We start from the raw sequence: 14133 nt of genomic DNA on the forward strand, positions 1-14133 counted from the left end.
ACTGTGCTAAAAAAACAGTGCTCATTGGAGCAGAGAATAATAATGGTTGTCTTCACTAAAACACGGTGGTGTTTTTAATAAGAACTCCTTTACTTAACACATTACAAACCAAAACAGAGAAGAGTTGAGTACAGAAAAACTACAAGACTTGAGTAGATTTCTCTTTCACGTCCAAATAATATTAGCATGTTGTTACAGTACATAACCATGTTTTAAAGTAAACTTTTATATATTATCAATATCAAAATGCAGTAATAAGTTATTATCCTTATATTATGTAGAAATATTTTACACAGAACATATAGTATATTTATATATATATATATGCATGTCAAATATTTCATGAGTTAAAGGCACTGTAGACAGCATTCCTAGAATGGACTCAAATATTGTTTGTTTCATGAGGCATTAGCTGATAATAAAAGGGGGAAAAAAGCCCTGTTCGTCAAGCCAGCTTCAATTCTGCTCGGTTACACCCCTTTTAATTTGCTGTTGACAAAATTGTTCTTCTTGGCCAGTGCAATGGCATCCAGATGCAGGTTGCGATGTAGGATGGCCGAGCCGCAGCTGAGCGCACCGGCCATTGCGCCCGCAAAGCCACACAGGAACACGTCCTGACCTAAGACACATGCACTGACGTGTGAATGTAGAAACGGGATGCTGATTGGAAGACTTGATGGATCAATGAATCCCAACCCATGTGTGGAAATAATCAACTTTCAATTCTTTGGTGTGAAAAGTATTACTTGTTTACTAAAAATGTGTGTATTCACTGAAAAACTCAACAACGCTCCGTTTTTGTTGTAGTTTTCAAAATGTAAAATATGTGCCTTGGTTGAATAAAAGTCGGTTAGGTGACTACCTGTCAAATAGAGGTTCTTGTACGGCGTCTGGGGCCTCAGGTAGGCGCTGACCTCCGGGGTGAAACGCTCAATGCCGTGGTCTGCCCCGTAGATCTCACCTTTGGGGGCACCGATGTAGTGTGTGTTGGTGATAGGCGTGCCTGCGTCGATATATTCCACCTGCAACCGAGAGGGAAAAGTACAGTCATCCATCCATTTTCTGTATTGTTTGTCCTCATTAGGATCAAGCTGGAGCCAGTCCCACATGACTATTGGCAAGATGTGGTGTACACCCAGGATTTGTCGCCAGCCAACATCAGGGCGATCTAACATAGTACATAATGGTGGAACACCATCGACAGTGTAGCTAATGTTAATGCTAACATTACCTTGTCCCTGGTGATTTTGGGGAAGATATCCAGCACAACCTTCAGTGCTGTCTCAATAAACGCTTGCTTTAACTCCTTGTAGTCGGATGCTCGATTGGTCACCTTGTCGTCCTTCCACTCCTCGAACCACTCGTAATTGGCAAAACTGACCAGACTCAACGTGGATTTGCCTACAATGTCAAACCACAAAGTAGAAAAATCACTGTCGGAAATTGTACCGAGCACACAAATGAGCCACATGCTGCTTCACCAAATCTTACAGTACCTGGTGACCTCTCCTCCCAGGTAGGATCCTTAGCAGACGGGGAAGCGATGAACAGGAGGGGAATGCTTTTAGATGACTCCTCTCTGTCACGCTCCCTATATTTCACCACACTGAGGGACAAAACGGCACACAAGCAAGACCCTATTATTTTCAATGATGATGAATTGCAATAAATGGCACATCTTGTGTATTTTTATATTTTAATATATAAGTATTATTTCAACATTTGTATGCATTGGCACCACTTTATACGGGACATATACTATACATTTTATTATTCTTAGGTTTCTACTGTGACAATGATGCTATTCATTAGCAAGTCGATGGTGTTTTTCATTATGCTAACGCTAGTGGACTACAGCAGGACTAAGCTATGTTCATTTTACTCAATGTTGACTGTTTGAATAATTGCTATCTGTCCATTTTTACCAGTACAAGTATAGTACAGTATCAGGACAAATCCTATTTAGTACAGTTCTCAGGTGAAATTGATACGGTGGAACAACCAACTTACAGTTCGTCTAAATTGTTATCTGAAAAGACCCAGTAGTTGTCAGCTTTGAGGCCAAGCTCCTCCTTGGTGCCGTTGAGTCCCACAAAGATGCTGAGGCCACCTGACCCGTGCTTCACCATGCCCAGTTGCCTCTGGATTGCTACAAAACGAAAAAACAAATACAATGAAAGCCACAACAAGCTTTTTAATGGACAAATCTCAAGCTGTGAAGTAAAGGAATGTGTGACAATCGTACCGGCCAATAAATAACCGTCCAAGAACTATGGGGATGCTACGCTAGCGTTTAATACTGAGAATAGCATTTCTGGTGTTGCAACATCAAATGTGCAAAACCAACGACTTTGACGGACTTGGCCCATCAAGATTTCATGTTGACGGTACACAGTGCTGTGACAGCATCTCTGTTATCACCAAGGCAACCCAGGATGACCTAATTTGATGGTCTACAATATCAGGAAAGCAACCAGATACCTATAGTGTAGTTTAGCACCAAGTTCATCTGAGCACTAGTTTGTCACAGTCGCTCATCTGGAGTTGCTGGGGTAACAACAATGGCGGGATTGCATTCAATATTGAACTCTGATTAGAGTCTATGATATCAGTGTCTACGATATCCAACCAGGACACTTGTAATTTGTGTTAGTTTTAGCACTGATGCTAAAGAGACCAGTGTAATAAGGAGAAAAGCATGCTGCACTTAATTAGCCACTGTATCATATCCAGGACTCATTTTTAGTCACATTAGCGCTAGCATCAATCATAGATAGAGAAATAAGATACATGAGATAGATCATTCCTTATTACCCGGCATGGCCTGGAGCTCTTTGGGCAGAAGCTTCTGGTAGGTGTTGAAGATACCAGCGTTGGAGATGACCATGGGGGCATGGATATGCACTTCCTCCTGTCCCTTCATGACACTCACACCTGGTGGAGCCATAGCTAATATTAAAACCAAACAAATGTGCCCACGGTGCAACTTAGCCACGGCAAGTCTACGCACCACACGCTTCCCGTGCGTCATTGAACAGGATGCGGTTTACGGGCGCTCGCACTAGAACGACGCCCCCTGCCTTCTCGATGATGGGGATCATATGATAGGCGATCTCACTGGCGCCGCCCTTCGGGTACCAGGCCCCGTTCAGGTAGTGAGTGACAATCAGGCTGTGCATGGCGAAGCTGGCTTCTTTTGGCACATTACCTGGACGGGGGACAGAGAAAGTCAAGGACACAAGCAGGAGACTTCTTGAGTTGGAGTGGAAGGCCGTGAACAAAACAGGCGCCCTACCGTAGGTGCCGAAGATGTAGGAGAAGACGGCCCTGAGGTCTTGGTTCTCTGTTAGCCCGTTGACGACTTCGGTCAAGCTGCGAGGCGCCATTTGGAAGAAGGCAGACAGATATTTGACAAGACCACTGCGGACCAGCAGCTCAACCAAGAAGGCTGGTAAGTCCTTGAGTACCGCCATGAACCAGATACCTCGGCCAGTTTTCTACAAATTCAACAAAGTGGAAAGTCAACGGCCACCACGGCAAACACACGGCAGTGCGCTATGATGACAGACGGTGCAGCCAATGGGAGAGGAGGTGGTGGAGTGATTTCAGAATGACAACAGCAAGAGATTTTGGCGGTTTAGTATCATAATGTGTCGCATTTGGGACACATAAACTACCTATTGCTTGAAAGTCATTGAAATAAGTGATTTCAGCATTTTTAACAATAAAAATGCAAACTAAAATCATATACTGTGGCAAAGCCACTTCCTCCGACTCCTCGTTATAAGCAAGCTTTTTGCTTCAACTACTTCTATTTAAACCATCAGGAAAAGGCAGCAGGCTACAACCTGTTCGGCAGCTTACTGCCCTTGAGTTGCTTTGCTTATTGTCACAGTTCACGTTTTATTTCACCTTTAACCTGTTGATTGCCATTTCTGTTTCTATAAGTGCTTATGGTTTGGCTTTTGTATTACAAGTAATAATTAAGTGATTTTTTCTTTCTTCAGGTTTATTTTTTGTATTTAATGGCATACCTTCCTTCCACTAAGCCTCCATCCACTTCTTTTAGTTCTTATCTTGCTATTTCCAGGCATTTGTTGTTCGCAACGACCTTTTGACATTGATGTTTTTCAGCCTTTTTACGTAAGGACGACAAAGCACAAATTTCAGTTTTCAAAAGCAGGGAGAATAAAGAAAAAAACACATTAAAAGTCATCAGACTACTAAATACTCAAGTAAACTACAAAGTACAGTAACAAAGTATTTGTACTTCATCATTTCCCACCACTACTTAAAATTAACAAGTCCACCACCTCTGCTCCCGACAGACTCTTCTTACCACGACCAGTTTCATGTACTCGTCGATTGCCGCCTCCTCGCCTGGGAAGCACTTCTTCAGCTCCTCAAGGAAGCGTCTGCGCCCGCTGTAGATGGGATAGCGGCGGCGATTTTCTGGTGGCCCAATCACCACATGGTCAAATGGGTTGCCTAGGGGCTCCCACTGCAGTTGCCCATTGGTCAGCTGGTCCAACATGCAGCGGAAAGGCTTGTGGTTCAGCAGGTCGCCGATGTAGTGAATGCCTATGGTACAAGAACGCTCGTGGATCCATTTCAGTATTTTACTAAAATTCAACAATCCCAAATGTCTTCCTTACCGACGTCAAACTCAAAACCCTTCTCGGTGAACGTGTGACAGCATCCACCGGCTCGGTCATGCTGCTCCAGAACCAGAACTTTTTTTCCCACTTTAGACAGTAGCACAGCAAGGCCTAGACCACCGATCCCACTGCCGATGACGACGGCGTCTAAGTTGTCAGGAACTTTACTGGGCAGAAATCCTGGTCAAAACAACAATGTTGTTAATGAAGTCAATCTGGCAACTATACATAGATATTTTTTTACTTACGAGTAGGCTACTCCAACGTATACGTTTTTGATAGGAATGCGCCTTAATTATTGGAACAATAACTAACAGACTGATATTAGGGGGGGAAATTAAGTCATACCTTAAAAAAAATACATGCCCCCCCAAAGAAAAATAATTAGTGACGCCCCTGCTATCACAAACGTGTGAAGACCTGTGAATGAACAAAATCATATTCGTCAGTGAAGAGTAAAACGGCGGTTTTTCCTGACTTGTTCCTGTACATGTACAGTAATTCAAGTAGGAAAAAATGCGTAATATACAAAATAAATCGGTGCTACGTTCCTCGTGTGACCAAAGGTTGCTTAATCACGATCTGATGTAACGTCAGCCGAGCTCACCTTGTTTCAACACCTTATTCTTCTCTTTGCGGTTGTGGACCATCGGCTTCAGGGGTTCTCGCGTGTCCGTCGAAAAGGGATTGGGTCCGGAAGAAGCAAACACATACTTAAGACAAAAAATAAGCAATGCGACGCTAATAATCGTCACAGTGAGCCACATGTTGCTTATCTTCTCCCTTCTGTTGCTTGCCGAACCGCGGACGGATTGCTGTATCAAGTTATGACAGACGGGGAAGTCACCGCCCACGAATGTGACAACTGATTCTTTTGAACAAATCAGAACACACCTCCGTGTGGCATCCACCAATCAGCATCACCCAGGAAGTGCCTCGTTGCTTGGCGAGGTCCACTGTACAACTGCAGTACTAACAGTGAAGATAAAATATAATCGAAGCATGGACAAGACAAGTGGTCGATTTGATCTATTTTGAAGTAGCACTGCTCTAATATCTCTATAGTATATCTATAGCCATTTAAATGTATGTGTTTATTCGTTATGAGCATTTTAGTGAGATGAGAACATTATTGGTGGAAAGAAAATAATTGATCTCATACTGACTTACACATGGAAAAGAGCATAGGAGCTTGAACACTTCCATGTGGAACTCTTCTACTGCACACTATCCCGTGTAACCCGCACTCCTGAATAAGTTGGCATAGCAGGACAAGCCACAATGTAATAACAAACTCAAGCATGTTGATAATGACAAGAAGTGGGGGGGGGGGGAGAAACCAAGATCATTTTTTGTAGATTTTATTTCTTGCTCCAAAAATGACACCCGCAGCTTCCTTTGCTGTCGTCCATTTTGTTTAAATGATTGCAAAAAAACCCTAAACTCATTTTTTTAAACACATCCCCGTTGTCACTCTTTCAGCACTGCCGTTCAAAATGCATGACAGTGCTTATCCGGCACTTTCAAGCTTCTATTTAGTTTTTTGAAGCAGTCTTACTATCTAGTCGGAAAATGTAAAGCTTCAGCAAATAAGACGTATTAACGACCTTTAACAGCAGGTTTATTGATAACAAAGGTGTCAAAGTCTGGTGCACACAATCACAGAGTGACGTACCGGGGGAAATCACCTTTTTCACCATGTACGCGGTGATTTATCTTGTTTGCTTCTAGAATGACGCCTGAATTAGGAAGTTAGAGATGATCAAGCGGGAATGAGAAAAAGCCCTTGCTATTATCTTATATTAGCTTATTTCCAGAATATCATGAGCCTTTCCATTTTAATAATCTTCATCAAATTTACGGCACCTCATGACAGATTTTGCTTGCAAAAAAAGAAAAAAAAGAAAGAAAAAAGAAGCACTCCAAACAAAACAGTAGTGGTGCGCGTTAGGTCGAGCACAAATTAGCAGTTGTGTTGTTGATTATTTGTTTTTTTAGTTTTGTTTTTGTTTTTTTAATAGTAGGTGGGATGCAGTCACCCTTGCAGACTGTGAGTGTGTGTGTGTTGTTGTTACAATCACCCTCCAATGTCAAATATTGGCTTAGATGTAACAGCGACAGCTTTAAGGTTCGCATGAAATGGGGGGTAGGCTCCCCCTGCCTGGCAGAGATAGTGCAGCTCAAAAAAGTTCAAAAAATAATTATTAAAAAAAAAATAAGTAAAAATGGGCGGTAGGTTTCCTCTCTTGAAAGAGTCTTCATGCCCATCAGTCAGGTGGCAGGTGCGATGGTGCGGTCGCGGTGGTCTTGTTGTAACACTTAACGCCGTCAGGGTTGGGCGGTGTGGGTGCAGGTGCGTCACTGCAGGACCAGGCCAACCTGAGAAGAAATGGGACAGCATTTGGGAAATATGGTTATGAATGGGACACCATTTTGGGGAAGACAGAAAGAAACCGGTCAGGTTTTGAGGTTTGAGTAGCTGAGTTGAAAATGGCCCACAATTTTGAGGAGGAAATTTAGAAAAGGAAGACAGTTATACAAGCGTCAACATTTAGAGAATACGAAAAGAAATAGACCAAATGTTTTTGATGACCAATTTGGGAAACACAGTTTGACTTGGACTGGCATTGTAGAAGGCGCTTTTGACGCATTCGGAGGCAATATTTGTCATTTTTCGTGAGTCGCTTCATCACATGCACGAGAGCCGATTGATGGGCCAAATTAAAATCAACCTCCGGCCTTTGTAAATCAAAGCGTTTTTTAAGAATTGTCACAACTCACCCCGGTTGGGCGCAGAGACCGGAGGGCTAGACTGCCCAGCTCTGGTATTTTCAATATCAAATTGACCGGAATTTGCCATTAAGACACCAAAGGTACCTTTTCCGAGCCCATACTGGGACACTTCCAATTGTAAAGATAATACTGTAGATTGCCATCGCCGGCGCCGAACTTGAGCTTCTCCAGGAAAGTCTTGTTTTCCATGAGGTCCAGTGCATTGAAGACATCAAAACCTTTCTGCATGGCAAAACCACAACAAGATCATATTCAGCTGACTTAGATGCAAAAGGACTACAAATATGCACATCCCATGACATATGACACACACCGATTTGGCCAGGATGAGGGCGTCCGACATGAGGTCCAGCAGCGGGATGGTGGTGTGAACGTTGTAAAAGGAGTAGGCAGCTTTGAGGGTGCGATGCACTGGGTGATTCATGATGGTGGATGGCAGTGTGTAAAAACTCAGGAAGTCCGTCACTTTGCCCTCGTTCTGCCGGGGAAAGAATCAATCAATCATGACTTGATATTTAAATTTCTTTTTTCTGTATTTACCCCCCCCCCCCAAAGCAAAACAACAAAAACATCTCATCAAAAATATATATAATGCTGTGTCACAACTACTGCACTAGAACAGTGCTGGCATCCTGTGATGTCATTATTATCCGGTTCCCTTTCCATTTACCTCCACCAAGTACGTGTCGATAATATTGTCAAGGGGCAACAACCAGTGGGACACCTCCTCCTGGTTCATGACGGGCACCAGGTTGAACTGGCTCAGGTACTCGCGCAGAAGGCGACACACAGCCGGGACGTCCTTCTTGGTCATCGGTCGCAGACCCGACGTCTTGGGGGCCTGCGGAAAGAGCGAGGGAGTCCATGTTGGGTACAGGAGCTCAAGGAGGTACTTTTTAAGAAGAGGCCAGTGAGTGTGTAGTCAGGCAAAAGGACCTCAGGCAGGCGGAACAGCTTCATGGTGCGCTGCATCGTCATGTTCCTGCTCAGGTGGGAGAACTTCGCCTCGATCAGTTTGCGAGAGTTCAATGAGCGATGCCAGTACCTGCATGACAACAAGAAGTCCTCGTTGAGGACCTGCATACCTGCACAGGACGGGTGCGTTCGGGAACCATGCAATATGCTGCCATCCACTTGTTGGCGACAATAATTACGGAAGGTCCACCAGTTGAGGTGGAGCTGGTATGTTTAAAAACTGTTTTAATTTCTACCGCGTATAAGTCCATTAAATAAGAATATTTTATTGTAACAGTGAATAGAGAGTAGGGAATAAGTAAATGATTCCGAACACAGCCTTCACTAAACAATCAGGCGCCCCCACCTGCACGTGCCCACGGGTTTAGGCAGGACCACTCCGGCCGTGTACACAGCCTGGAAGATTCCCTGCAGGTTGACGCGTCTGGTGATCTCTCGGATCAACACCGGGGCAACTCGCTTGGCTCGGAGCTTCTTGTGGACACACAGGAAGTTGATCTCCACCATTTTCTTTTCGCTGAAATAAAAACATCAAGATACAGCTATCTCTTGGTCTAGTTCTAATATAAGGCTTTTAATAGCTGCATACATATCGTAGATGCGGATGGTGGCAGGGATGGCGCTGATGAAGCCCACCAGCTTCTGGTTAGAGTTCACCCTCACCCCGCAGTGCCACTGAGGCAGCCAGCCTGGGGGCCTCAGAGCCCTGTGGGAGGGATAAAATAATGCCACCAATTTATTGAACTCACTTATTAGATGAGAGACAAGGATTATGTGAAATTGGAGGGCCATCAAAAGGCATAAAACACTCACCAGAGCAGGAAATCAGGCGAGTAGTCAAACCGAAACATATTGTCATCATCTTCCACATAGTTCTCATTGAGCAGAGTGTAGAGCTCCTTGAGCTGGTTTGGTGGGAAAAAAAAGTTACTCACAGATTTTTCACTACTTGGCCCAGGGCTCAGTCTGAAGATACTCTATGCCTGCTCGCTATCAATAGCGATTACGATGCTTATACCCACATACCCACTTCAATCACCGTAAAGCGGTACTTTTTACGTTGTGTTAAATTTAGTCAATGAAAAAAATAAAGAACCAAAATGATTAATAAAATCCTTTATGGCCTATGTCCTACCACAGCAGGGTTGCCCAGGTCCAAGGTGTCCCAACAGAAGCCTTGCGGGAGGCTGTAGGGCTCCTCGCGGATTTGGTCCTTGTCGGGCTCGATGGAGCCGTGCGATGTCACGGTCTCGCCTGGAATCAAAACACAGGGCAGTGGTTCGTTTTAGTCATCAGAAGAGTCTGGTTAGCACGTGTAGTTGTTGGCGGTCATACCCAGTTTGGGCACAGGCTGCGTGTCCCAGAACTGGTAACTTCTCCGGCTGGCCTCCTCCATGGTCTTGGCAGGACCTTGGCCTCCCAAGAGCTCCATGGCCTTCTGGATCTCCTGCAGCTTGTCGGCGGGCAGCGAATTCACCTGTGGAACAGAAGACACTGTGAGGAAGCGATACTTCAAGCGGGCACCCAAAATATGAAGTTACATTCTCTTTTTTTCAACACTTAATGGCATGTGGACGGAGTATTTTCAGGGATTGTGTGCATGAAAATGTTTTTATATTTGTTCCATTACTGTTTTTCCGATACATTAGATAACGTTTTTTTTGTTTAAAAAATGTGTTTAAAAGTTGTGTTGTAAGTAAGAACTTTCAAATGTCTTTAAAAACACATTGGGGCGAGTATTTTAAGGCTCAGACAGTGATTCTCAAACTATGTGAAGTGTCTCCCTCTAGTGGTTAATGAAAGAATCATTGGCCAAGCACTGATAATCCATCCACCCTTCCTTTTTCTACCTGGCAAGGGGAGTGAGCCTATCCCATCTGATTTAGGAAGAGGTGGAAATTGTTGCTAGCCAGCAATTGCTGCTGTTAATTTTTTTATCTCACCTTAATATGCAATACTGATCCATTTTCTTACGTTCAACCACAGTGGTAATGTTCAAGCTGTGCACGTTAGAGTGGCTTAGAATATTAAATATACATTTTATAAATAAAATCCCTGTCTCATTAGAGCCAACTATTGTTGTAGTTGGTACTTTTTGTAAAAAGATTGAGACCAACTCATGGTTTCTTTGTGTGTTTCTGTGTATCATGGATTTTCACACATTGCGGGTGGGTCTGGAACTCCATTATTGAGTAGCTAAAGCTAAAAGAATGACAAGTTGAGACTTGTCGTCAAACCAAAAGCAGTTGACACCGGAAAAGCATAAATAGTGAGTCATGATGTGACATATTGGATTCAAATATCAAATTATAAACGTTCATGCCTTAGCGAGAGGGTCTTGAGAGGTTTCCGTGGGCGCGCCACTCTTTTTCTTCTTCTTCTGCTTCCTCTTCTTCTTCTTGGCACCGCTGTCGTCGCCCAGACCCCTGTCACTGGCACACAACGGCAAAATAATATAATTCAAAGAAATAGTAGGACAATTTAACCAACCCTAACATCAAATAACCTCATCCCTTCAGACTACACACATTCCCCACCTAAACTGGATTTATCTTCACTTTAGGTCCAGTTTAAACCACTTTAAGGCGCTGGCCTCGCATCCGCACAACCTTTACTCAAGTCACACACCCCCACTCGCTGGCCCATGCAGCCACTCATCGTTCTTCTTGCGTCTGCATACTTACACGGGATAATCTCATTATTGTCCGAGGGCGACGGAACACAGATGGCGCGTCATATGACCTTTCGAGCAACGGGGTGACCGCCCATGCATAAATACATGTATGTATATTGAAAGGGGTGCGCGTGAGGGGTCAACAATAAACAAAACAATATGTATGGGCTGTTCCATGGGCTTCGACGTAGCCACAAGAGGTCTTTGTGTTCCACCCAGCTCGAAAGAGTTTTTTTTTCCACTGCAAACCATCAACAAAACGTACAGCAGGGGTGGATAATTAATATTGCAAATCGGCCATGTGAAAAACTAGAATGCTTGCCGAGGGACAATCCAACATTCTTACCTCAACTTTTTGAATATTATTTTTAATGTATTTAGAAAAAGCATGTTTTCTTGTTTCAAAACATGCATGTATACATCAGGTGGTCAGAACGGGGTCGGGGGACGACAATTTTTATGAATAGGGCGGGAGGGCGGGGGACTAATGTACACCAGCTGCCAAATCATATCATCTGTTCCTAGTCAGGACTCACAAATATTTGGAAAAGTGGGAAATATATTATTGACAGTGATGTATAACGACACTGATGACATGAATATAATTATTATATTACAAGTATTATAATTATTGTCAATTTTGCTGGTATCTTTTTGGAGAAAATAGCTGTTAAAGGTCTAAGAAAAGTTGCTAAATATAGCGAAAACCTACAGATTATTTGATTTTGAAAAAAAGAATGCAATGGTAGTGTGAGGAAATTTACGCCGCTACTTGGCACCCCGTAAAATAACCAATTACTACTTTCCTAATAGCCACTTCATTACATTTTGGGCATAGTGACACAGACACTCTTTTTTCTTTCTCCGTGTCATCTTTTAAAATTTATCACCCTGCTTTCTCCGGCACCAACCCAGCAAGACGCCTCGTCTGACCTCTACTGAAAGGTTCCGTCACGCTGCTCTTCTCAGCAAAGCTGTCTGGCTATCAGTCTTTGGCCGACGCCAGTGACTCTTCCGCTGACATGGTGCCCAAGAAGGAGCGGGGCGTTCGGTCGCATCTGATGCCAATACAGACAATTAAAGAAAATAATAATACAAGTGGCAAGTAGCCACCAATAAGTTGATTTATTTATTAATTTATTTTTTTTACCAATAGTTTTAGGCATGCGGTACAACATTGGTGAGTTTACGATATGCGACTTGGCAAGGGTTCACATTTTCAGTGAAATGTCATAAAATACATTTGAAATTAATGTACTTGGGATCATAGTATTGGGTTTAAATGATTAATATAAGGGGTCGTTTTCTGGGTTGCTCCAAATTGAATGGTGATGGAAATTAAAAGAAAACAGTTGACAATTGCATCTTTGTATTCGTTTCTATAAGACAAAACGCTCCTCCGCTGTGCTTGTTTTTTGTATTAAACGATAATTTTAATTCGACTCCAACGAAAAAGCACGATATCATTTCTCACAGACAAAAGGGTTTGACAGCTCACTCAGCTCGCGAAGCTTTTTAGCACGTCAACGGCGCATCGGCGCGAACTTAATTCGTGGAATAGACGCATTGCACTTAGTCCTGTGTTTGAGTTTTGGAGGTGTCCGTCGTGTCAAATCTATGTTGTCTGCTCTGTAGGCGCGGAATGCATGAAAATTTAATTCAAGTCGCTTATTAGCTTTGTTTTCATTTACCCCCACAACGCCTTGCTAAGTGCCGCAAAGCTCCAATAAATCCCCGCCCACTTTAAAACCGCTGCGGACCAATCATATCGGACAACAGGCAGACAAATAGTCTCCCCAGCCAATGGCGTGAAAGTAAGTAGGCGGGACATCGTTCACAGTGGTTAGCTTTTAGCATTAGAAGCTAATTAGCAAAACGTCAACAGGGAATCAGTGTAGACTCCATTAGATGATGAGAAAACACGTAATTCAGGGTGAGTTTTAAAAGTGACAATCATCGCAAAGCTGCTTTATTGTTATATCAGAGCAGAATATATGAAGAGTAAAAATATTAGCTTTGTTTTAAAGCCTACTAGTACTGGCGGCTCACTACCTACCCTACAACTCCCTGATAATGACTTGACATGAAATACCGCCTATTTATACCACTCCCTACCAATCAAATCACAGAACAGTCAGGCAAACACACTCTCAAGCCAATAACTTGAAGGCAAGGGGGCGGGACGTCGTCTCCTAGCTATTCCCGAATCAGCTCGCCGTGGCCAGCGTGCGCTCGCCTTTAACTTTGTCTCATTATCCCGTGACTATTTCGTCACAACGCTCTGACACCCGGCAAGCGACTTTACCCATCATCGAAGTGATGCTCCTCATTTTCACAGTCGCTGCAGTGTCCGTGGTCCTCTATGTCTTCTTTCCTCGGCAACGGTGCTGTCTCATTCTCATCCGCCATTTTCAACCAGGAAGTGAGCCGAGAGCGCGTGTCCTCGAGGTCTTTAAACGTCCCTCGCTGTGATTGGTCTATTTTCGATTACGTCGGCAAACCCTTCCTTTGTCAGTGAATGTCTTTTTATGTATTCAAAGTTCAAACTTCGCTTGTAATCAAAATCAGTATGATATTTGGGAAGTGGGGGGCCATGGTACTAAAATACTTTAATTGGACTTTTTGCATTGTATTGCATTTTTTTTTAGCAATGCTGCCTCAGTTAGGTTCTGTTTGAATCTATGCTTCCAGTGTGGCGTTTCTATGGTCTACTGTGGGAACTTAGTCTTCTATGCACAATCTAAAAGCTTGTATTTTAATTAATTAATTTAACGTAGAATACTTGCATAGAGAATTTGACTAAAAACTAAGATAATGCTATCATGGTCTGGTTATTTGGGGGCATACCATGAAAAGTGTAACAGAGGAAAGCTAAAATGTGTGGAATTGGAGCCATGTGATCAGCCAGTTGGGCTTTAATTAACTAGAAGGAAACCCGTGACTTGATTTTTGTCAAAGGTCTTAAAATTGCCACGTGTTTAGAAGTCCAGCATGTGGAAAGTACCATGGTCAGCAAAAAGTACTTTAACAAAT

At 43.2% G+C, this 14133-nt stretch overlaps 2 protein-coding genes across 5 annotated transcripts; both read right to left on the reverse strand.

Moving 5' to 3' along the window:
- Window positions 1-46: 46 nt before the first annotated feature.
- retsat.2 (retinol saturase, tandem duplicate 2) lies at window positions 47-5495 on the reverse strand. The gene is made up of 11 exons (XM_088316200.1): window positions 5266-5495; window positions 4656-4838; window positions 4340-4581; window positions 3296-3497; window positions 3011-3208; window positions 2815-2934; window positions 2011-2149; window positions 1497-1606; window positions 1232-1401; window positions 863-1022; window positions 47-619 (listed from the first exon to the last, which is right to left on the reverse strand). The coding sequence occupies exons 1-11, from the start codon at window positions 5423-5425 to the stop codon at window positions 471-473; spliced, it is 1833 nt and encodes a 610-aa protein (XP_088172326.1). The 5' UTR covers window positions 5426-5495; the 3' UTR covers window positions 47-470.
- A 767-nt stretch (window positions 5496-6262) lies between these two features.
- LOC148322654 (glycylpeptide N-tetradecanoyltransferase 1-like) lies at window positions 6263-13567 on the reverse strand. Of its 4 annotated transcripts, none has more exons than XM_088317687.1 (13): window positions 13406-13508; window positions 12034-12158; window positions 10750-10852; window positions 9762-9903; window positions 9562-9680; window positions 9240-9331; window positions 9016-9132; window positions 8773-8943; window positions 8388-8496; window positions 8122-8292; window positions 7765-7929; window positions 7536-7673; window positions 6263-7037 (listed from the first exon to the last, which is right to left on the reverse strand). In XM_088317687.1, exons 4-13 carry the CDS (start codon window positions 9856-9858, stop codon window positions 7017-7019), a joined length of 1200 nt encoding a protein of 399 aa, XP_088173813.1. In that variant the 5' UTR covers window positions 9859-9903; window positions 10750-10852; window positions 12034-12158; window positions 13406-13508; the 3' UTR covers window positions 6263-7016. The 4 variants fall into 4 exon arrangements, with proteins under 4 accessions (XP_088173813.1, XP_088173812.1, XP_088173815.1 ...); XM_088317686.1 differs by having other exon boundaries at window positions 10750-10858; XM_088317689.1 differs by lacking the exon at window positions 12034-12158 and having other exon boundaries at window positions 10750-10858; window positions 13406-13567.
- Between the last annotated feature and the right edge of the window lie 566 nt (window positions 13568-14133).

This window comes from Idiotropiscis lumnitzeri, chromosome 15 (assembly GCF_059441095.1).
Source record: "Idiotropiscis lumnitzeri isolate Australia: NSW breed Sydney's pygmy pipehorse chromosome 15, RoL_Ilum_1.0, whole genome shotgun sequence".
Taxonomy (NCBI): Eukaryota; Metazoa; Chordata; class Actinopteri; order Syngnathiformes; family Syngnathidae; genus Idiotropiscis; species Idiotropiscis lumnitzeri.